Genomic DNA, 14898 nt, shown 5'->3' with positions numbered 1-14898 from the left:
AAGCAAGTAGCCTGGAATGAAGAAGGCCTAAGGGCCTCTCCTGTAATAACTCAGAGAATACATATCATTTATTGAGGCTTGCTGTGTGCCAGTTGCTAGGCTAAGCATTTTATATATATTATCTCATTTCCTCTTCACATCCATGCTGGGTGGAGATAGTTTTATTCCCATTTTACAGATGAGGAAATAAAGTCACAGGACAGTGAAGTTAGTTACCTGAGATCATTAAGCTGGCTCAGACTTGAGTCAGATTGAAATGCAGGTCTGCCTCACTCCAAAGCCTGCGAAGCTTTGTTCTGACTACTCAGAAGACATTTTTGCTCCCTCCCAACTTTCTACCAAGTTACACGTTATTTGGTTCCCTGGGCTAGATGCAGAGGAGGAGCTGGCGGTGTATTTGTGGAAATTTGATCTCAGAGAAAATGTCTTTTTCATATAGATATATTTTAAGTAATGAAACAATAGTTTAGAATGTGTTTTCTATACTGTAAAGCATGTGCAATGGTCATTATTAACAAATAAAATTTTGATGATGAGCTTAATACAGAGGCAAGTATGCTTTAAAAATAACTTTTTAAAAAACTGCCTGTGTTGCATGTGACATACATTTTGAGTGAGCCAGGGATATTCTGCAGGTCAGTTTGAGAATCTTGTCTCAAAAAAACACAGATGAGACTTCCCGGTCAACAGGAAAGGTGAAATCTGGCAAGGAAACCAGAAGAACAGGATGCAGGAAGGGCTTGCTCAAGGAGAGGAAGCAAGGAAGAAGTTATAGTGACTGTCAAATAAGCAAGGGGGAAGTTTCTTCATCAGGGAGTGGGAAGAATGGGGCCAGTCGTTTGATTACCAAAACACAGTAGCTGTGGTTGTCATAAATACACATTTTGCCAGAAAATAACCTGGTATGTGACATTTGGGTAGTTTTGTCTTGATTTGGGACCAACTGCCATCTGGGTTTTCAGCATTATTTTGGCATATCTACTTTTGGTGTTAGCCAAAGAATTCTCCAGGGCAAAAGCATTGATTCAGTTGATTCACTGGGTCTTCTTTGGATGAATTCAGTTCAGTTCAGTTCAGTCCAGTCGCTCAGTCGTGTCCGACTCTTTGCGACCCCATGAACCGTAGCACGCCAGGCCTCCCTGTCCATCACCAACTCCCAGAGTTTACCCAAACTCATGTCCATTGAGTCGGTGATTAATTACTTTGGCCTGAATCGCTCACTTAGATAAACATACTTTTTGAAACTCTTCAATGTCGAATCATATCAGCTTAACTTAGTAAAGGCTATTGTTTGCAACCTGTAGAAGGGTGTATTGGATAGCTTTTATCACGTAGCAAGATACCCTCAAACTCAGTGACTTAAAACAGCAGCCACTTGTTATTTCTCGTGTGTCTGTGCACATTGGCTGGGGGTCAGCAGGGTATTGGCTACTCCAGGTGGGACTCAGCCAGGTGGCTCTGCTCCACGTGTCTCTTGTCCTCCTCTTGGCCAAGCTGCTGTGTTCTTCCCACAGCACCCGTAAAGGTAGAGAGGGCAGGGGGACACACTTGAGCCCTCTGAGGCCTGGGCTTGGGACTGGCCTGCTGTCACTGCAGCCACATTCTGTTGGCCAAAGCAGTTTCCAAACCCAAGTCAAAGGGTAGAGAAAGGTATTCTACTAATTTGATGAGCAGAACTGCCGAGTCCTTTATGTGGCGAAGGGGGCGAACAGAGAGAGGAATAATAAGCTGGAACCAAAGGTCAAACTGCCATAAACAGTAGTAAACTGCTACTTACCAATTACTTCCAGTGGGCCAGGACTGTGTGTGTTTAATAATAGCCAAGATTTATTTGGCACTTACTGTGGGCCAGACATTCTTCTACACGCTGGGCACAAATGGGTTCTCTGAGTGTTACAAGATAGACCCTAAGATTATCTCCAATTCGCACCCAGGGAAACAGGAGAGAGGTTTAGTGGCTTGCTCGAGGTCAAAGCAGGGGAACCCCGCTCCAGCACCCAGTCTTCAGTGCTCTACGTGATCTGTTACTGTGAAGGACTATTGAGAATATAGAGGCCCAGGTCACTTAAGGGACTTGTCTGAGGTCACAAGGTGGACACAGCTAAAGCCTGCTGGCCCACATGACTGCTGACCATATTCTTCCCATTGTGCTATTGACTGACGGCGTGAATTGAGGAATGTAGCTTTCTTTATTCTGTTTACTGATTGTGATGTGGCCAAAGGCATGAGATCCAGGTATGAGATTGAGACTGAGCATCTATTGTTTGTACAGAATTCTCCCCTCTCCTTGAGCTAAATGTGAAAAATATTCCTTTTGCCACTTGTTGATTAATATTCCTTGGGGAAAAAAATGTATTTTCATATACATAGCCTGAAGAGAAATGTCAGCAGTTAGACAAAGTAATCAGTAGAAGGCTTTGTGTTTTAGTAAAGGTTAATTAAGACCCATCAATTTTTTTTCTTTAAAACCTTGAAGTAAAAGAATGTAATTAGCTATTCCCACCCCCCCACCCCCGCCTCTATTCCCAGAGGGCAGATGTAAATGTTCTACCTAAATGAAGGCATTTATTTAAATTCATCCCAATTTCTTTGGAAGTTTTGTACATCTTTCTTCTGCTATATCAGCTTATAGCTACAATTATTTAATAAGGTTTTCCTAGGGTGAAATTGGATGCCCTTTATCGATCTTAACGCTGAGGGGGCATTCAATTACTTAATCTGAAGCACTATATCTGGGTCTCTCTATTACAATTTTGTTATAAATGGCTTGCTAATCATGCTTGGGGTGCATAGGTTAATAGGGGCCATCTTAGCCAAGGCTGGGTAATTGAACGCTTTCTATTTTGGGGCCGGTTATCTGATCTCTTACAGTGGTACTGGGTTCCCACGATTCCAGCCTGCACCCACAGGGCACAGCATTGAGCCCTGGCTGGAGGGCGATCTCACTGAAATGCATGCCTGCGGACTCTGGTTTAATACACGAATTGGGGAGCCAGGGGTCCTGGCTAATCGGAGTCCACTGGCACCAAAACGGGGACATTCCAGACAGGTGAAGTGGATATCCACTGCTTATTTCTTAAGAAAGAATAGCCTGAGTGTTAGGTTTCAGAATGATTGTTCTTGGTATATAGAAAATCTCAACCCAGGAAAAAAACCAGCAATCCATTTTCCTTTCAGTCTAGGTGCACGAGTTCCCAGCTATATGTATTTTAAAGATCCTTTTGAAAGAATCCAGAGTGTGCCTCCTTCTTTGTGTGTGGACGGATCCCAGCCCTCCAGGCCTTCCAGAGTCTGGCCCTGCCTTTTCTCCCATCTGTTTCCCACCCCCTTCCTGCCCCATAACCCAGAGATCTGCTCTCCTGGTGGTCCCCATGGCTTTGCTCTCCAGCTTCCCTTCTTTGCGGGATCTTTACTTCTTGGTCCCTGCGTGACTGGCTTCCTTCTCATCAGTCAGATAAATCCACCTGAATTAGGTCTACCCTGGCCGTCCTCTCCACTTTACTTCCCCTTCTTCTAAGGCAGCAGTTCTCCCTGGGGATGAAGGCCAGAGCCTCCAGTGCAGAGAACAGGCCGCCACAACAAAGCATCACCCGGCCCTGGTGCGGCGCAGAGAGCCCCTGTCCTAAGGGTGTCCTTGTTTTCTCTCTTTATGTTTTCTTCCAGCATCTGAGATGATGTTACTCATTTGTGACTTTTTAAATTGTCTATTGTCCTGCTATTCCCCTAACTCCAGGTGGGATATAAGTTCCAGGTGAGGCAAAGGTCTCCCTATTATGGTCACTGCTATACCAGTCCCATCCACTTGGACGAGGGTGGTCTGGAAACCTCAAAGCTCCAGGCCCTGTTCACAGCAATGCACTCACTAGTCTTACGGTCGTTGTTTTTAATCCAGTATTTTACATACTATATGCTGGTCAGATGTTTCGATAAAAATGTAAATGTAAGAGATTTTTTTTTTTTTTTTTCTCAAGGAGAGTTTCCCCGGGGGGGATTTTGCAAAATCTCCAACTCTCCAGACACCAGCTGGGAGTCCTGCAGTTCAGTTGAATTTTTCTAGTAACTCCCTGGAATTAGCACAGCTTTCACGGGTTAGGGGCTCAGTCCTCTGAGACTGGAGCTTCCCTGGTGGCTCAGCGGTAAAGAATCTGCTTGCACTGCTGGAGACTCGGGTTCGATCTCTGGGTCGGGAAGATTCCCTGGGGAAGGAAATGGCAAGCCACTCCAGTATTCTTGCCTGGGAAATCCCATGGACAGAGAAGCCTGGTGGGCTACAGTCTGTGGAGTCGCAAGAATTGGATGCAGCTCAGTGACTAAACCACCAGCACCACCTCTGAGACGGCCCCTGCTTCAGACCTGAGTCACAAGTCTCGAGTCCCCAGGCTACCCACACTTCCGTTCTAATGGCTGCAGGGTCAGAGGTTCCTACAGTCCTTTCTCAAGTTCCTTAAGTTGAATGATGTGCGATACTCAGAAAAGCACTGTCCTTACTATTATGGGTTCATTACAAAAGATACAATACAAGAACAGCCAAACGGAGGAGATGCACAGAGTGAGCCTAGGGGAGGGTCATGGACCTTCCAGGCCCTCTCTGCATACACCACCCTCCCAGCACTTCCACAGGCTCTCCAACCAGAAAGCTCTCGGAATCCTGTCATTTAGAGGGTTTTTATGAAAGGCCTGCAGCTCTTGGGGATACAAAGAGTCAGACACGACTTAGACACTGAACAACAATAACATTATGTAGGCACAAGTGAGTAAATCATTGGCCACTGGGGATTAACTCAGTCACCAGCCTCTTCCCCTTCCCTGGAGGCTGCAGAGGCAGGGCTGAGAGTTCCCAGCTTCCAAGTTTTTCCTGCTACCAGTCCCATCCTGAAGCTGTCTGGGCTCCCTCTCCCCCTCCAAGAGTCACCTCGCTAACATAAGCTGAGGTGTGGTTGAAAGGGGCTTGTTACAAATGGCAAAAGGTATTGTCCATGTCCCCCCTCTCACCCAGGATGTTCCAAGGGTTTTAGAAGCTCTGCATCAGGAACTGAGACAAAGACCAGATATTTCTTTGGTGTGACATCACACCCCCCTCATGTCCTGGTTTCAGGCCCCCAAACCTGGCCGCGCCAGCTTCCCTGGTGGCTCAGGTGGCAAAGGATCTCTGTAATGCAGGAGGTCTGGGCTCGATCCCTGGGTCTGGAAGATCCCCTGGAGAAAGAAATGGCAACCCACTCTGTCTTCTTGCCTGGAGAATCCCATGGACAGAGGAGCCTGGCAGGCTAGTCCATGGGGTCACAAGGAGCTGAACACAACTGGGCGACTGATCCTTTCAAACCTGGACGTGCATCTCAGGCGGCGCCCAGTGCGGAGTCCCCCTTCGGGAGGGATCTGGAGAATTAAAGAGGGAAGGGATGAAGGAGTGAATTATAGGAGATAACATTGGATCTGAGTGTTTAGGCTCTGCAGGCCCCTGGGATTGTCTCCCCAGTTTTCTACTCCCATTTTACGAAGTGAGACGTAGAATGGGAGGTCTGGCTGGAGGGTGCCGCTGGCCCAGCTGACAAATCCTCTGGCCTACTGTGTCCCAGGCCTCTCTGTTGAGACTGTCAGCTACTCTGGCTACTCAGGTCTATTTATTTATTGTGTTTGTCTTAGAAAACCTTTGTTCTTGTTGAGGAATGTTTTGCCCATTCTGGTGAGTCCAGATTTTGTACATTTTTGTCTTGGAGCTTCAAAGACCATATTTTGGAAAAGATCTAATTAGGCCTCCTGCAGCCAGAGACAGAAGGGTGCAAACTGGCTCCCCCACTGCGATGCTGGCTGGAATCTCATTTTAACCCTGCTTAGCCTTATCTTCGCTGTGTGAAAAATGTTTTCTTGGCTTAGTGACGGGGTTTCTGAGTAGGGGAGCTTGCCCTTTTGTTTCTTTGGTTTGGGAGAATTGTTTGTAGCAAGTGATGGTTCAGGGCTGGTTGAGCAAGTTGGAGGCAGAGGTCTGAACCTTGAGGTTTCCACCGAGTCCCTCCAAAAACTCTCAGAGATGAGGGGGTGGTGGAGCCTGAGATCTTGGCCTGGTTCCGGGCTGTTTGCTCCCACGTTGCCCTCTTCTCTGTGCTTCTCAGAACTGCTCTGACCCCTATCTCAGCCTTTACTCACTAGCATTCCTCAAACTGCTTCCTTGAGACATTAGTTAGAATTCCATGGTCAATTATGTTTTGGAAGTGTTGTGTATTCTAGTCCTCTCTTATGGATTCACAGTGAAAAGGGGAAGTCTGCTCTAAAGAAGTCTATGTCCTTTGGGCCAGTCTACCTCTCCTCCAGGTAATTTAAGCCCTGAAGACCCATCGACCATGCAGAACATTTTGTGGAGGACATTTTAGGAATACTGCATGGCTATTTCACGGTCATCATGTTGTGATAAAACATAAGCCTTTCTGTCCAAGGGAAGGGGATGTTGCTGCTGGTGAGTTGATTGCTTGGCCTCTCCGCCAAAACGAGGGGGGCTTTATGCAGGGTTAGTTAACACCACCTTCCCTGGGTACAGTAAGGATTGTTGGAGGGGTGTGTGTATGTGCAGAGGCAGAAGTGAGTCTGCCACCTTTAGCTGATTCTCAGGTGCTAAGGAAAGATACTGTGATGGGATTGCCCATCTTTGATTCCACTTCAGACATTCTTGGCATTCACTAACAATGAAAAAACATAATAGTAAGAGTCATTGATGATGCTATCATTATTCATGTTATCTCTCTTTTATGGGATCCTAAACATGTGTAGGTATTCTGCAAACTCTTCACATGCATTAGTTGACTTAGTACTTGTTACACACTTGAAAGGGAGATACTTTCATCCTAATTTTACTGGTGAGGTTATGCTGCTGGCTCAAGGTCACACGGTTAGCTCATTAGCAATGTTCTACCACTGCTAGAAACCATATAGGTCTCTTTTTTGCTGTTTTTACAATGTCTACAAAGAAGTGTCACTGGGGCAACAATACATTTTATAACTGCAGACTTCTATTAATGGATTTTTAAGAATCATGTTTTCCCAAGGATGATGAAAGAGAAAAGTTGTTTCAGGGTCTGAAGTGTTTTGTTACTCGGGGGAGTACTGCATGTTGGATTTAATTGCTTAATAACTTAAAGTCAAAAATTTTTTTAATATGATACAGTCTACTAAGGAGAGAATCATTTCAGTGTTTCTAAATTTTCATTAACTTTTGCATCCTACACTGATAATAAATGTTCAGTTCAGTTCAGTTGCTCAGTCATGTCTGACTCTTTGCAACCCCATGAATCACAGCACGCCAGGCCTCCCTGTTCATCACCAACTCCCAGAGTTCACTCAGACTCACGTCCATCGAATCGGTGATGCCATCCAGCCATCTCATCCTCTGTCGTCCCCTTCTCCTCCTGCCCTCAATCCCTCCCAGCATCAGGGTCTTTTCCAATGAGTCAACTCTTCGCATGAGGTGGCCAAAGTATTGGAGTTTCAGCTTCAGCATCAGTCCTTCCAATGAACACCCAGGACTGATCTCCTTTAGGATGGACTGGTTGGAGCTCTAGGTTAAAAGACTATTAGTGCTGTTTGGAGGGGAAAAAATATTTTCTCTGCCTGCTCCCATCTTAACTACTCTTGGATTTTTTTTTTGTTGATTTAAAAGAGTTGTTATTTCAATTCATCCCTCAAATTCAGAGTGACTAACTCTGCATGAATCTAAGAATGATTCCAAGTTGGGAGCAAGGGTTCTAGTCATTTAGCTGTGTCCAGGCACAGACATTACATAATATGTGGGTTGTGTGAAATAAGAGGTGTTTAATAAGATGCTGGTGGAGCTGGTGTTGGGGTCACATTTGGTGGCAGAGATTGAACTCCAAAGCCAAACAGCAAGGACCTGACACCTCTCCCTTCATCCTATATGATTTTCTGTAACTTGCTTGTGACCTAGCCAACGTGGCTGAAACTTAGAAGTGGAAAAGAAGCGGGAACTTCTCTCCTTGGAAGATGTTCCAGGGTGATTGCTGTCATCATCTAATGTAATAAAACCTCTTTTCCTTGTTGTTTAGGTAATCTGACATCTTAAGGATTTTGTTCCCCATGAAGAGGAAACATTTCAAAGGAACATAGGATGTGAAAGAAGAAATCTCCATGGACTCTACGTGGATGGTGTGTCTGTCCATCTCTCATTGAGGCCATGAGATCTTCTAATCCCTTGGGTGTTTTCATGTTCTCCAGCAAGAACACGTCCACTTCATTTGGTGCCATGGGAAAAACCTGAAGGTCAGGAAGAATTGCTCCTGACCTGTGGCTTTTTCCAGGATTACAGAGCATGACAATTGGACATCACTCGTGTTATCTTTCAGAGGCAAACCAAAGAACGTGATCCCTCATTCTCTGGTGGTTTGGCACCTGCTCATTTTTATTCTGGTTTCTGTTGCTTGTGCCTTCCAATCATTTTATGTGATCACTGAGCCATCCTTCAAGTTTCACAGCACAACTTGCAGGCATCCAGACTCCTCAGGGGCTCGCCCATGGCTCAGTGGGCCAGCAGTCCAGGGGCATTATCATGAGGCACTGCATTAATTGCTGCATCCAACTGTTGCCTGACGACGTACAGACACAGCAGGTCAGCTGCCGCGGAGGCTCCCATCACGGTCGCCAGGAGTGTCCAGTGTGCAAAGCAGAAAACAAAATTGTGTTTCGAGTGGACAGTAAGCCGATGAACTTGCTGGCTGTTCTCGAAGTGAGGGCTGATGGGAATGAGAGCTGGGGTGGGTTTTTGCGCTTCAAGAAGGGGAAGCGATGCAGCCTTGTTTTTGGATTGATAATAATGATGTTGGTGATGGCTTCTTACATCCTTTCTGGGGTCCACCAAGAGCTTCTGATCTCATCGCCTTTCCATTACGGAGCCTTCCCCAGCAATCCCAGCTTGATGGAGGGCGAAAATCCAAGTGACGCAAAAGAGCATCATCACCAATCCTCTGTAAATAATATTTCATACGTGAAGGACTATCCAAGCATCAAGTTAATTATCAGCAGCATCGTATCCAGGATTGAGTTCACCACCAGACAGCTCCCAGACACAGAGGAGCTCAAGAAGCAGGAACTGCACGTGAGTGGCCTGATGCGAATCTCCTTGACTGATTTTAAAGCATGGCTGCTTCCTTTCCTATCATCACCTTTGGCAAGAAAGTGACCAAAAATGTCCCAAGTGTAATAGTGGTAATTTGACAGCCTTATGGATGAGGGTTCACTGAGAGGGCTGTGTCCATGCTGTTAATGCCAACAAGGGAACTCTGTATTAATGGCACAGCTAAAACGGTTGAAGGAACCCCCTTTCTAATAATTCCTTTCTGGGACGTTTTGCTTGAAAGGTGGTCCTGGCAGTTAAAATTGCTTTTGTAGATCACTCTCTAGTCTGCCCTAAATCACAGTGTTTGTCTCTAACAGCCACTGAAATATACAACTATATAGTCATGTGTTTGTGTGAGATAAATCATGGTAGAATGGATTTTGATGGAACTTGTATTTTTATTCTCTTCATATTTTATTTTTATTGGGGTTTTAGGAAAAGCATGGTCTTTGTTTACCAAGTTTACTTTTAGTATTTAGTCATCATCCAATAATACTCCCCATGCAAACGTTGTAATAAGCCTCAGTGTAGGATCATATTGGGGAGAAGGCAATGGCAACCCACTCCAGTACTCTTGCCTGGCAAACCCCATGGATGGAGGAGCCTGGTGGGCTGCAGTCCATGGGGTCGCTAAGAGTAGGACACTACTGAGCGACTTCACTTTCACTTTCATGCATTGGAGAAGGAAATGGCAACCCACTCTAGTATTCTTGCCTGGAGAATCCCAGGGACGGGGGAGCCTGGTGGGCTGCCGTCTATGGGATCGCACAGAGTCGAACACGACTGAAGTGACTTAGCAGTAGCAGCAGGATCATATTGAGGACAGAGTGTGTTTTCCCCTCTCAGTGTGTCTCTCCATTTTTGTCTCTTTCTGTTGCAGATGTTTTCCGTCATCCCGCACAAATTTCTTCCCAACAGTAAGAGCCCCTGTTGGTACGAGGAATTCACGGGCAGGAACACCACCGACCCCTACCTGACCAACTCCTACGTTCTCTACTCCAAGCGCTTCCGCTCCACCTTCGACACGCTACGCAAGGCTTTCTGGGGCCACCTGTCCCACGTGCACGGCAAGCACTTCCGCCTCCGCTGCCTGCCGCACTTCTACATCATTGGGCAGCCCAAGTGCGGCACCACCGACCTCTACGACCGCCTGCGGCTGCACCCGGAAGTCAAGTTCTCTGCCATCAAGGAACCGCATTGGTGGACCCGGAAGCGCTTCGGTGCGTGCCGCCATGTCCCCATGGCAAGGGTGCTTCAGGCGCCTTCACTCTGTCACTCCTTCCGGGGTCAGGGGTCAGGGTTGGAGTGGGAGCCTTGAGACTGACCCGAGTGGGGCATTCTGGGAGGTTCCAGGAGGGAGGCAGGTGGGGAAATGAGAAAACACGCTGAGAGGCAGAGATTAGAGAGTTCTGTGGTTAGAGATACCCAGGCAGGCACCCAGCAGGACTGCGTACCCAGCTCCTGATCACCTGATGAGCATTTATACAGTGCCGGCAGTGTGCAAGGCCAGCGAAAGAGTGACGGATGGGCACTCTTCTTGTCCTGAAGGGCCTTGGGACATGCATCATCCAGGTGGACGTTTGTTGGGGCCTGTCTGCTCCCAGCTCCCAGCTCGGTGCTGTTCCTGTTGGAGCCCCCATACCCACACACCTGCACTGGGAGGAGGCAGGGGAAAGAAAGGCGGCTGTGTTTGGCCAGGTTTCAGCTTCCTGCTGGAGCATCCCAGGACCTGAGCCTGTCACTGAGCTGCTTCCTGCCTCTTCTCTGACCTGCCTGCCCCTTGGGGCTCAGAGGGTCAGAATGAAAGCCCCACGAAGGTAATTCTGGGCCACCCTGCTCACAGCACCCCTTTCCCAGGAAGTTGATGGTAGCCACCATCTCATGACTCCTGCAGGCTGGTTTCTACTCCGCCCAGCCCTGAGCCAGCCCGAGCCACCCCCTCAGCCCCCAGGGTCACTGTCTCCTCTCAGCCTTTGCTCTTCTTCCAGGAGACATTTGGTCACTGGAGCTAAGGGATGACAAATGCCAGAGTCTGGGTGAACGTGGAGGGTGGTTTCGGTGGAAAGGACCTAGGTTGCTTGGAAAGGAATTTTGAAAGCTTTTCTTAGTACAACCTAAGTTGAGATCAACTCTTAGTGTGCTTCTGACAAACGTTTGACTTAATCCTTTTGATGTTCCTCCCAAAGTGAACAGAAGTGTAAATATGTCTTTTGTAGTTTGGCAGCGGCAGCTGTGGAAGCCAGAGTTTGTGTGCTCATCTTTAGGGGGCCCTCCCCTACAGAACTCACTGTCTTTCCCTGTGAAAACCAGGTTCCTGCTGGTCAAGGGGAGAGTCACGGGGGCATGGAGCCTCTGGAGTCTGGTGTTTGGTATCACCTTGAACCTCTTGCTGTTTTGCCTGTGGATACTCTCCACTTTCCATTAACCTTGGTGGCTGTGGTTTGGGGCAGTGTGTTGTTAATACATTTTCAAGGTAAATTTACCCACCTCTCAGGCAAGGGACAATTTACGCTGCTTGTGGCTGATGCCAGAATCACTCAGGTGTCCATCCGGGGACCATCAGTTCTCCTTATTGTTTGGAGAAATGGATAGACTTCCTGATGGAAAAGAACTTCGGGAAGGTGCTAGGGAGCCCTGACAAAAACAAAAAGATGCATCTGAGCTTCAGAGGACATGGCCCCTCTGATGGGAGGTGTTTTCTTGTGATTCATCGTGTGTATTCTGATGCCATTGCTGCCCTGCCCCTGGGGGACCTCACCTGGTGCCCTTGTTAACCAGCCCTGACCTCCCTGGCCCTCCAAGTAGCCCCGATTATAGTTCTTGAATAGGTGTGCCATCTTTTCAGGGGCTACTGTGCACTCGAGTGGTGGTGTGTTCCACCCCTCAAAGTGCACGTGGCTCAAAAGAGGGCGGCCGGTTTGCAGAGGTCCCTCCATCTCTTATAGCTCATGGAGTCAAGCCTTGGTTGCTGCAGCTGGGCCTTCAGACCTTTCCATCCATTTGTGTTCACTCCCTGGAGGCCACCAGCCCAGCGAGGCAGCTTTGTCCTCAGTAACCCCTGCTTCCTGGTTCTTGTAGGAATCGTTCGCCTGAGGGATGGGCTGCGGGACCGCTATCCTGTGGAAGACTACCTGGACCTCTTTGACTTGGCCGCACAGCAGATTCATCAAGGACTGCAGGCCAGCGCTGCGAAGGAGCCGAGCAAGATGAATAGAATCATTATCGGTATGGCTTCCATGGAGCTCCTGCCCTGGGCCAGGCCGGGCTTCACTGCACTTGCAAGCATTTGCATGACATTTGCCCTCAGCTGCTGAGTGCCTGTTTCCCCAGTGACTCCCCCCACCTCTCTCCCCCTGTGTAAAATGTTCATATTGTTTGTGCAATTTTCCATAAAGCAAAAACGTTTAGTAGACTCTCTATTTCCGTGGAGACTCAAGTGCACCTGAAATGGCTTTTTAAAAATGTTGCTGTTTCTTGCTTTTATTAAAGTTAAGCTTGCCTGTTGGATATCTTTTCGAGATACACCCATCTGAGTAAGTTTGGACGGGGGATCATGAATGCAAAATGAACTGATTAGTCATCAGTTTAATTCTTGTGGCGTTTGTACTCCCTGGCCTCTGGGACCCTGTGAAGATGGAAGTGGCCTCTCCTGAAATAGACACATCCCTCGTGCATCGTGGGTGACTGATTGCTGTTGGAAAAGCTTCGGTCTTGTCAACCTAATGCCTTTAGACATTCAAAATGAGGTGGTTTGATTAGCAATCTTTTTTTTTTAATTCACAAGGATGTTTTATAAAAAACATTTTTGTTCACCCTCTCTATTGGATTCAGCTTAAAAGACATTCATCCACTTACACCTCTGAAAGAGAGAAATCGAATCACATATTTTTCTTAAATTGGTTACCTGAGGCAGCGATCTATTTTTTTGTTCTAAATCTATTATATTTTGATTCTCTAAGTTCGGTTACACTATCAGTGATTAAGAAGAATTGTAATCAACCATCTGAAAGACAGCTGTTTACTTATGTGTCCCATGTCCAAGGGGACAGACTTACATGCTGAAGCTCTGATTTATTTATTTTTAACTCGAAGAAATAGAGTCCTAGAAGCCAGATGAGAGCATACCCTCTTACTCAGTCCGAACTGGATACTAGCTGTTTTTTTTTGCAGCCATGAGTTAACACCCAAATTACAAATCTTGACTAATATTTGACTGCAGCTCAAACATGCTGTGGGCTTCCCTGGTAGCTCAGTTGGTAAAGAATCTGCCGGCAATGTGGGAGACCCTGGTTTGATCCCTGGGTCAGGAAGATCCCCTGGAGAAGGAAATGGCAACCCACTTCAGAATTCTTGCCTGGAAAATACTTTGGACAGAGGAGCCTGGCAGGCTACAGTCCATGGGGCCACAAGAATTGGACATGACTTAGCGACTAAGCCACGACCACCCATATCATGTGCCTCTGGGAAAATCTCATGTTCTTGTGAAAGAGTTAAAAAGCTATACATCCTAGGGTCGGGAAATAGAGCCCAAGCTAATGAATAAAAAAAGGAAGGCTTTAGTTTGGTTTTCTCATTTTATTTACTTCTAGATTTAGAAATGAAAACTAAAGATTATATCCACGCTTTGATGTTTACCTGAAGCAGAGTTTGTTGAGTTTTATGGTAGATGGAAAGCTGGCATCTAGCCTGGGCTGTGCCACCAGCGAGCTCTGTGCCATGCGACAAGTTGGTCTCTGTGTTCCTGAACTCAGTCTACTCATCTGTAAAATGGGTTTGTTGGACCAGATCAGTTCTGGGTTCCTCCCAACCCTGAAACTCTGCTTCAGCTTCTTCTGGTTAGATCCCTGGAAGAAGCATACTGGTCTTTCTTCATCTTGGCCAATGGATCATAGAGGGCCCTTTCTCGGTGGTCTGGGCTAATGACTGGAGTCGGGAAGGACTCCAGTGGCTGGGTTCTCTGGGCTGGGGATCAATACATGTGGAAAGGCTGCTGCCCTCTCTCAGGGCTTTCAAGGGCCCCTGGTCTGCCCTGTCAAAGTGCTCAAGTGAAGCTCTGATTGTTTATTGAATTATTGATCTTCCCCTAGGTTGTAAGGTTTGAGATTAAAGGGGATTGTCTGTCTTGTTTCTGTCATCTATCTATAGTGCCAATCACAGTGCTGGGCACATTTTAGAACACAAATCAGAGCCTTCTGCATGGATGGATGAAGGATGGGTGAATGATGGATGAAGGATGAATGAAGGATGGATGGGTAGATGGACAGACCGTTAGATAAATGGACAAGCATAGAACCAGTTCATTTATGAGATTGACAAAATTTGTGCCAACTTAGTTCTAGGTACTTTCCTTGTCCTAATATTCTCTTATTCATTGTGAGTACAATTTTCAAAGGACTTCAGATTGGCTTGTTTTTTTCTGTGTTCTAGGGTATTATCTCTTAAAAAAAATAGAAAGAAAGAAAGATCAGAATAGAAATACTCACCTGGACATGATTGCACATCCAACAGAATAAATAGGAGCCTGCTAACTCTCCACATAACTGTGATGTGCTCATCAGTGATCAGAGAGACTTAGTCTTCAGGCTCAGATTTTCCCTGAATAAGTGACTTTCAGATGTGTCATATAGTCCCATGTACGATGTCGGGAAATCGAGTCTATAATTAATTGATTGATTTGCCTTTCTTTCTGAATCTCTGAAGACTATTCTTAAAAAAAAAAAAAGAGGGAACCAGTTCAAGTCTATGAGACAGAAATGCTGAAAGGTCTGTGTGTTGGCCTC

The 14898-nt window shown here is 46.6% G+C and overlaps 1 protein-coding gene across 2 annotated transcripts in view; it reads left to right on the top strand.

Moving 5' to 3' along the window:
• The window catches only part of CHST15 (carbohydrate sulfotransferase 15), a 79746-nt gene that overhangs the window by 34571 nt on the left and 30277 nt on the right, over positions 1-14898 (top strand). For both annotated transcript variants that reach the window (XM_040255106.1, XM_040255105.1), the window contains exons 2-4: positions 8052-9097; positions 9999-10338; positions 12197-12343. In XM_040255106.1, coding sequence (XP_040111040.1) covers positions 8552-9097; positions 9999-10338; positions 12197-12343 — 1033 coding nt within the window. In that variant the 5' untranslated portion in view covers positions 8052-8551. The remainder of the gene's footprint in view (positions 1-8051; positions 9098-9998; positions 10339-12196; positions 12344-14898) is intronic.

Source organism: Oryx dammah, unplaced genomic scaffold (assembly GCF_014754425.2).
Source record: "Oryx dammah isolate SB20612 unplaced genomic scaffold, SCBI_Odam_1.1 HiC_scaffold_14, whole genome shotgun sequence".
NCBI classification, from domain to species: Eukaryota; Metazoa; Chordata; class Mammalia; order Artiodactyla; family Bovidae; genus Oryx; species Oryx dammah.
This window is presented reverse-complemented; position numbering and strand designations above follow the sequence as displayed.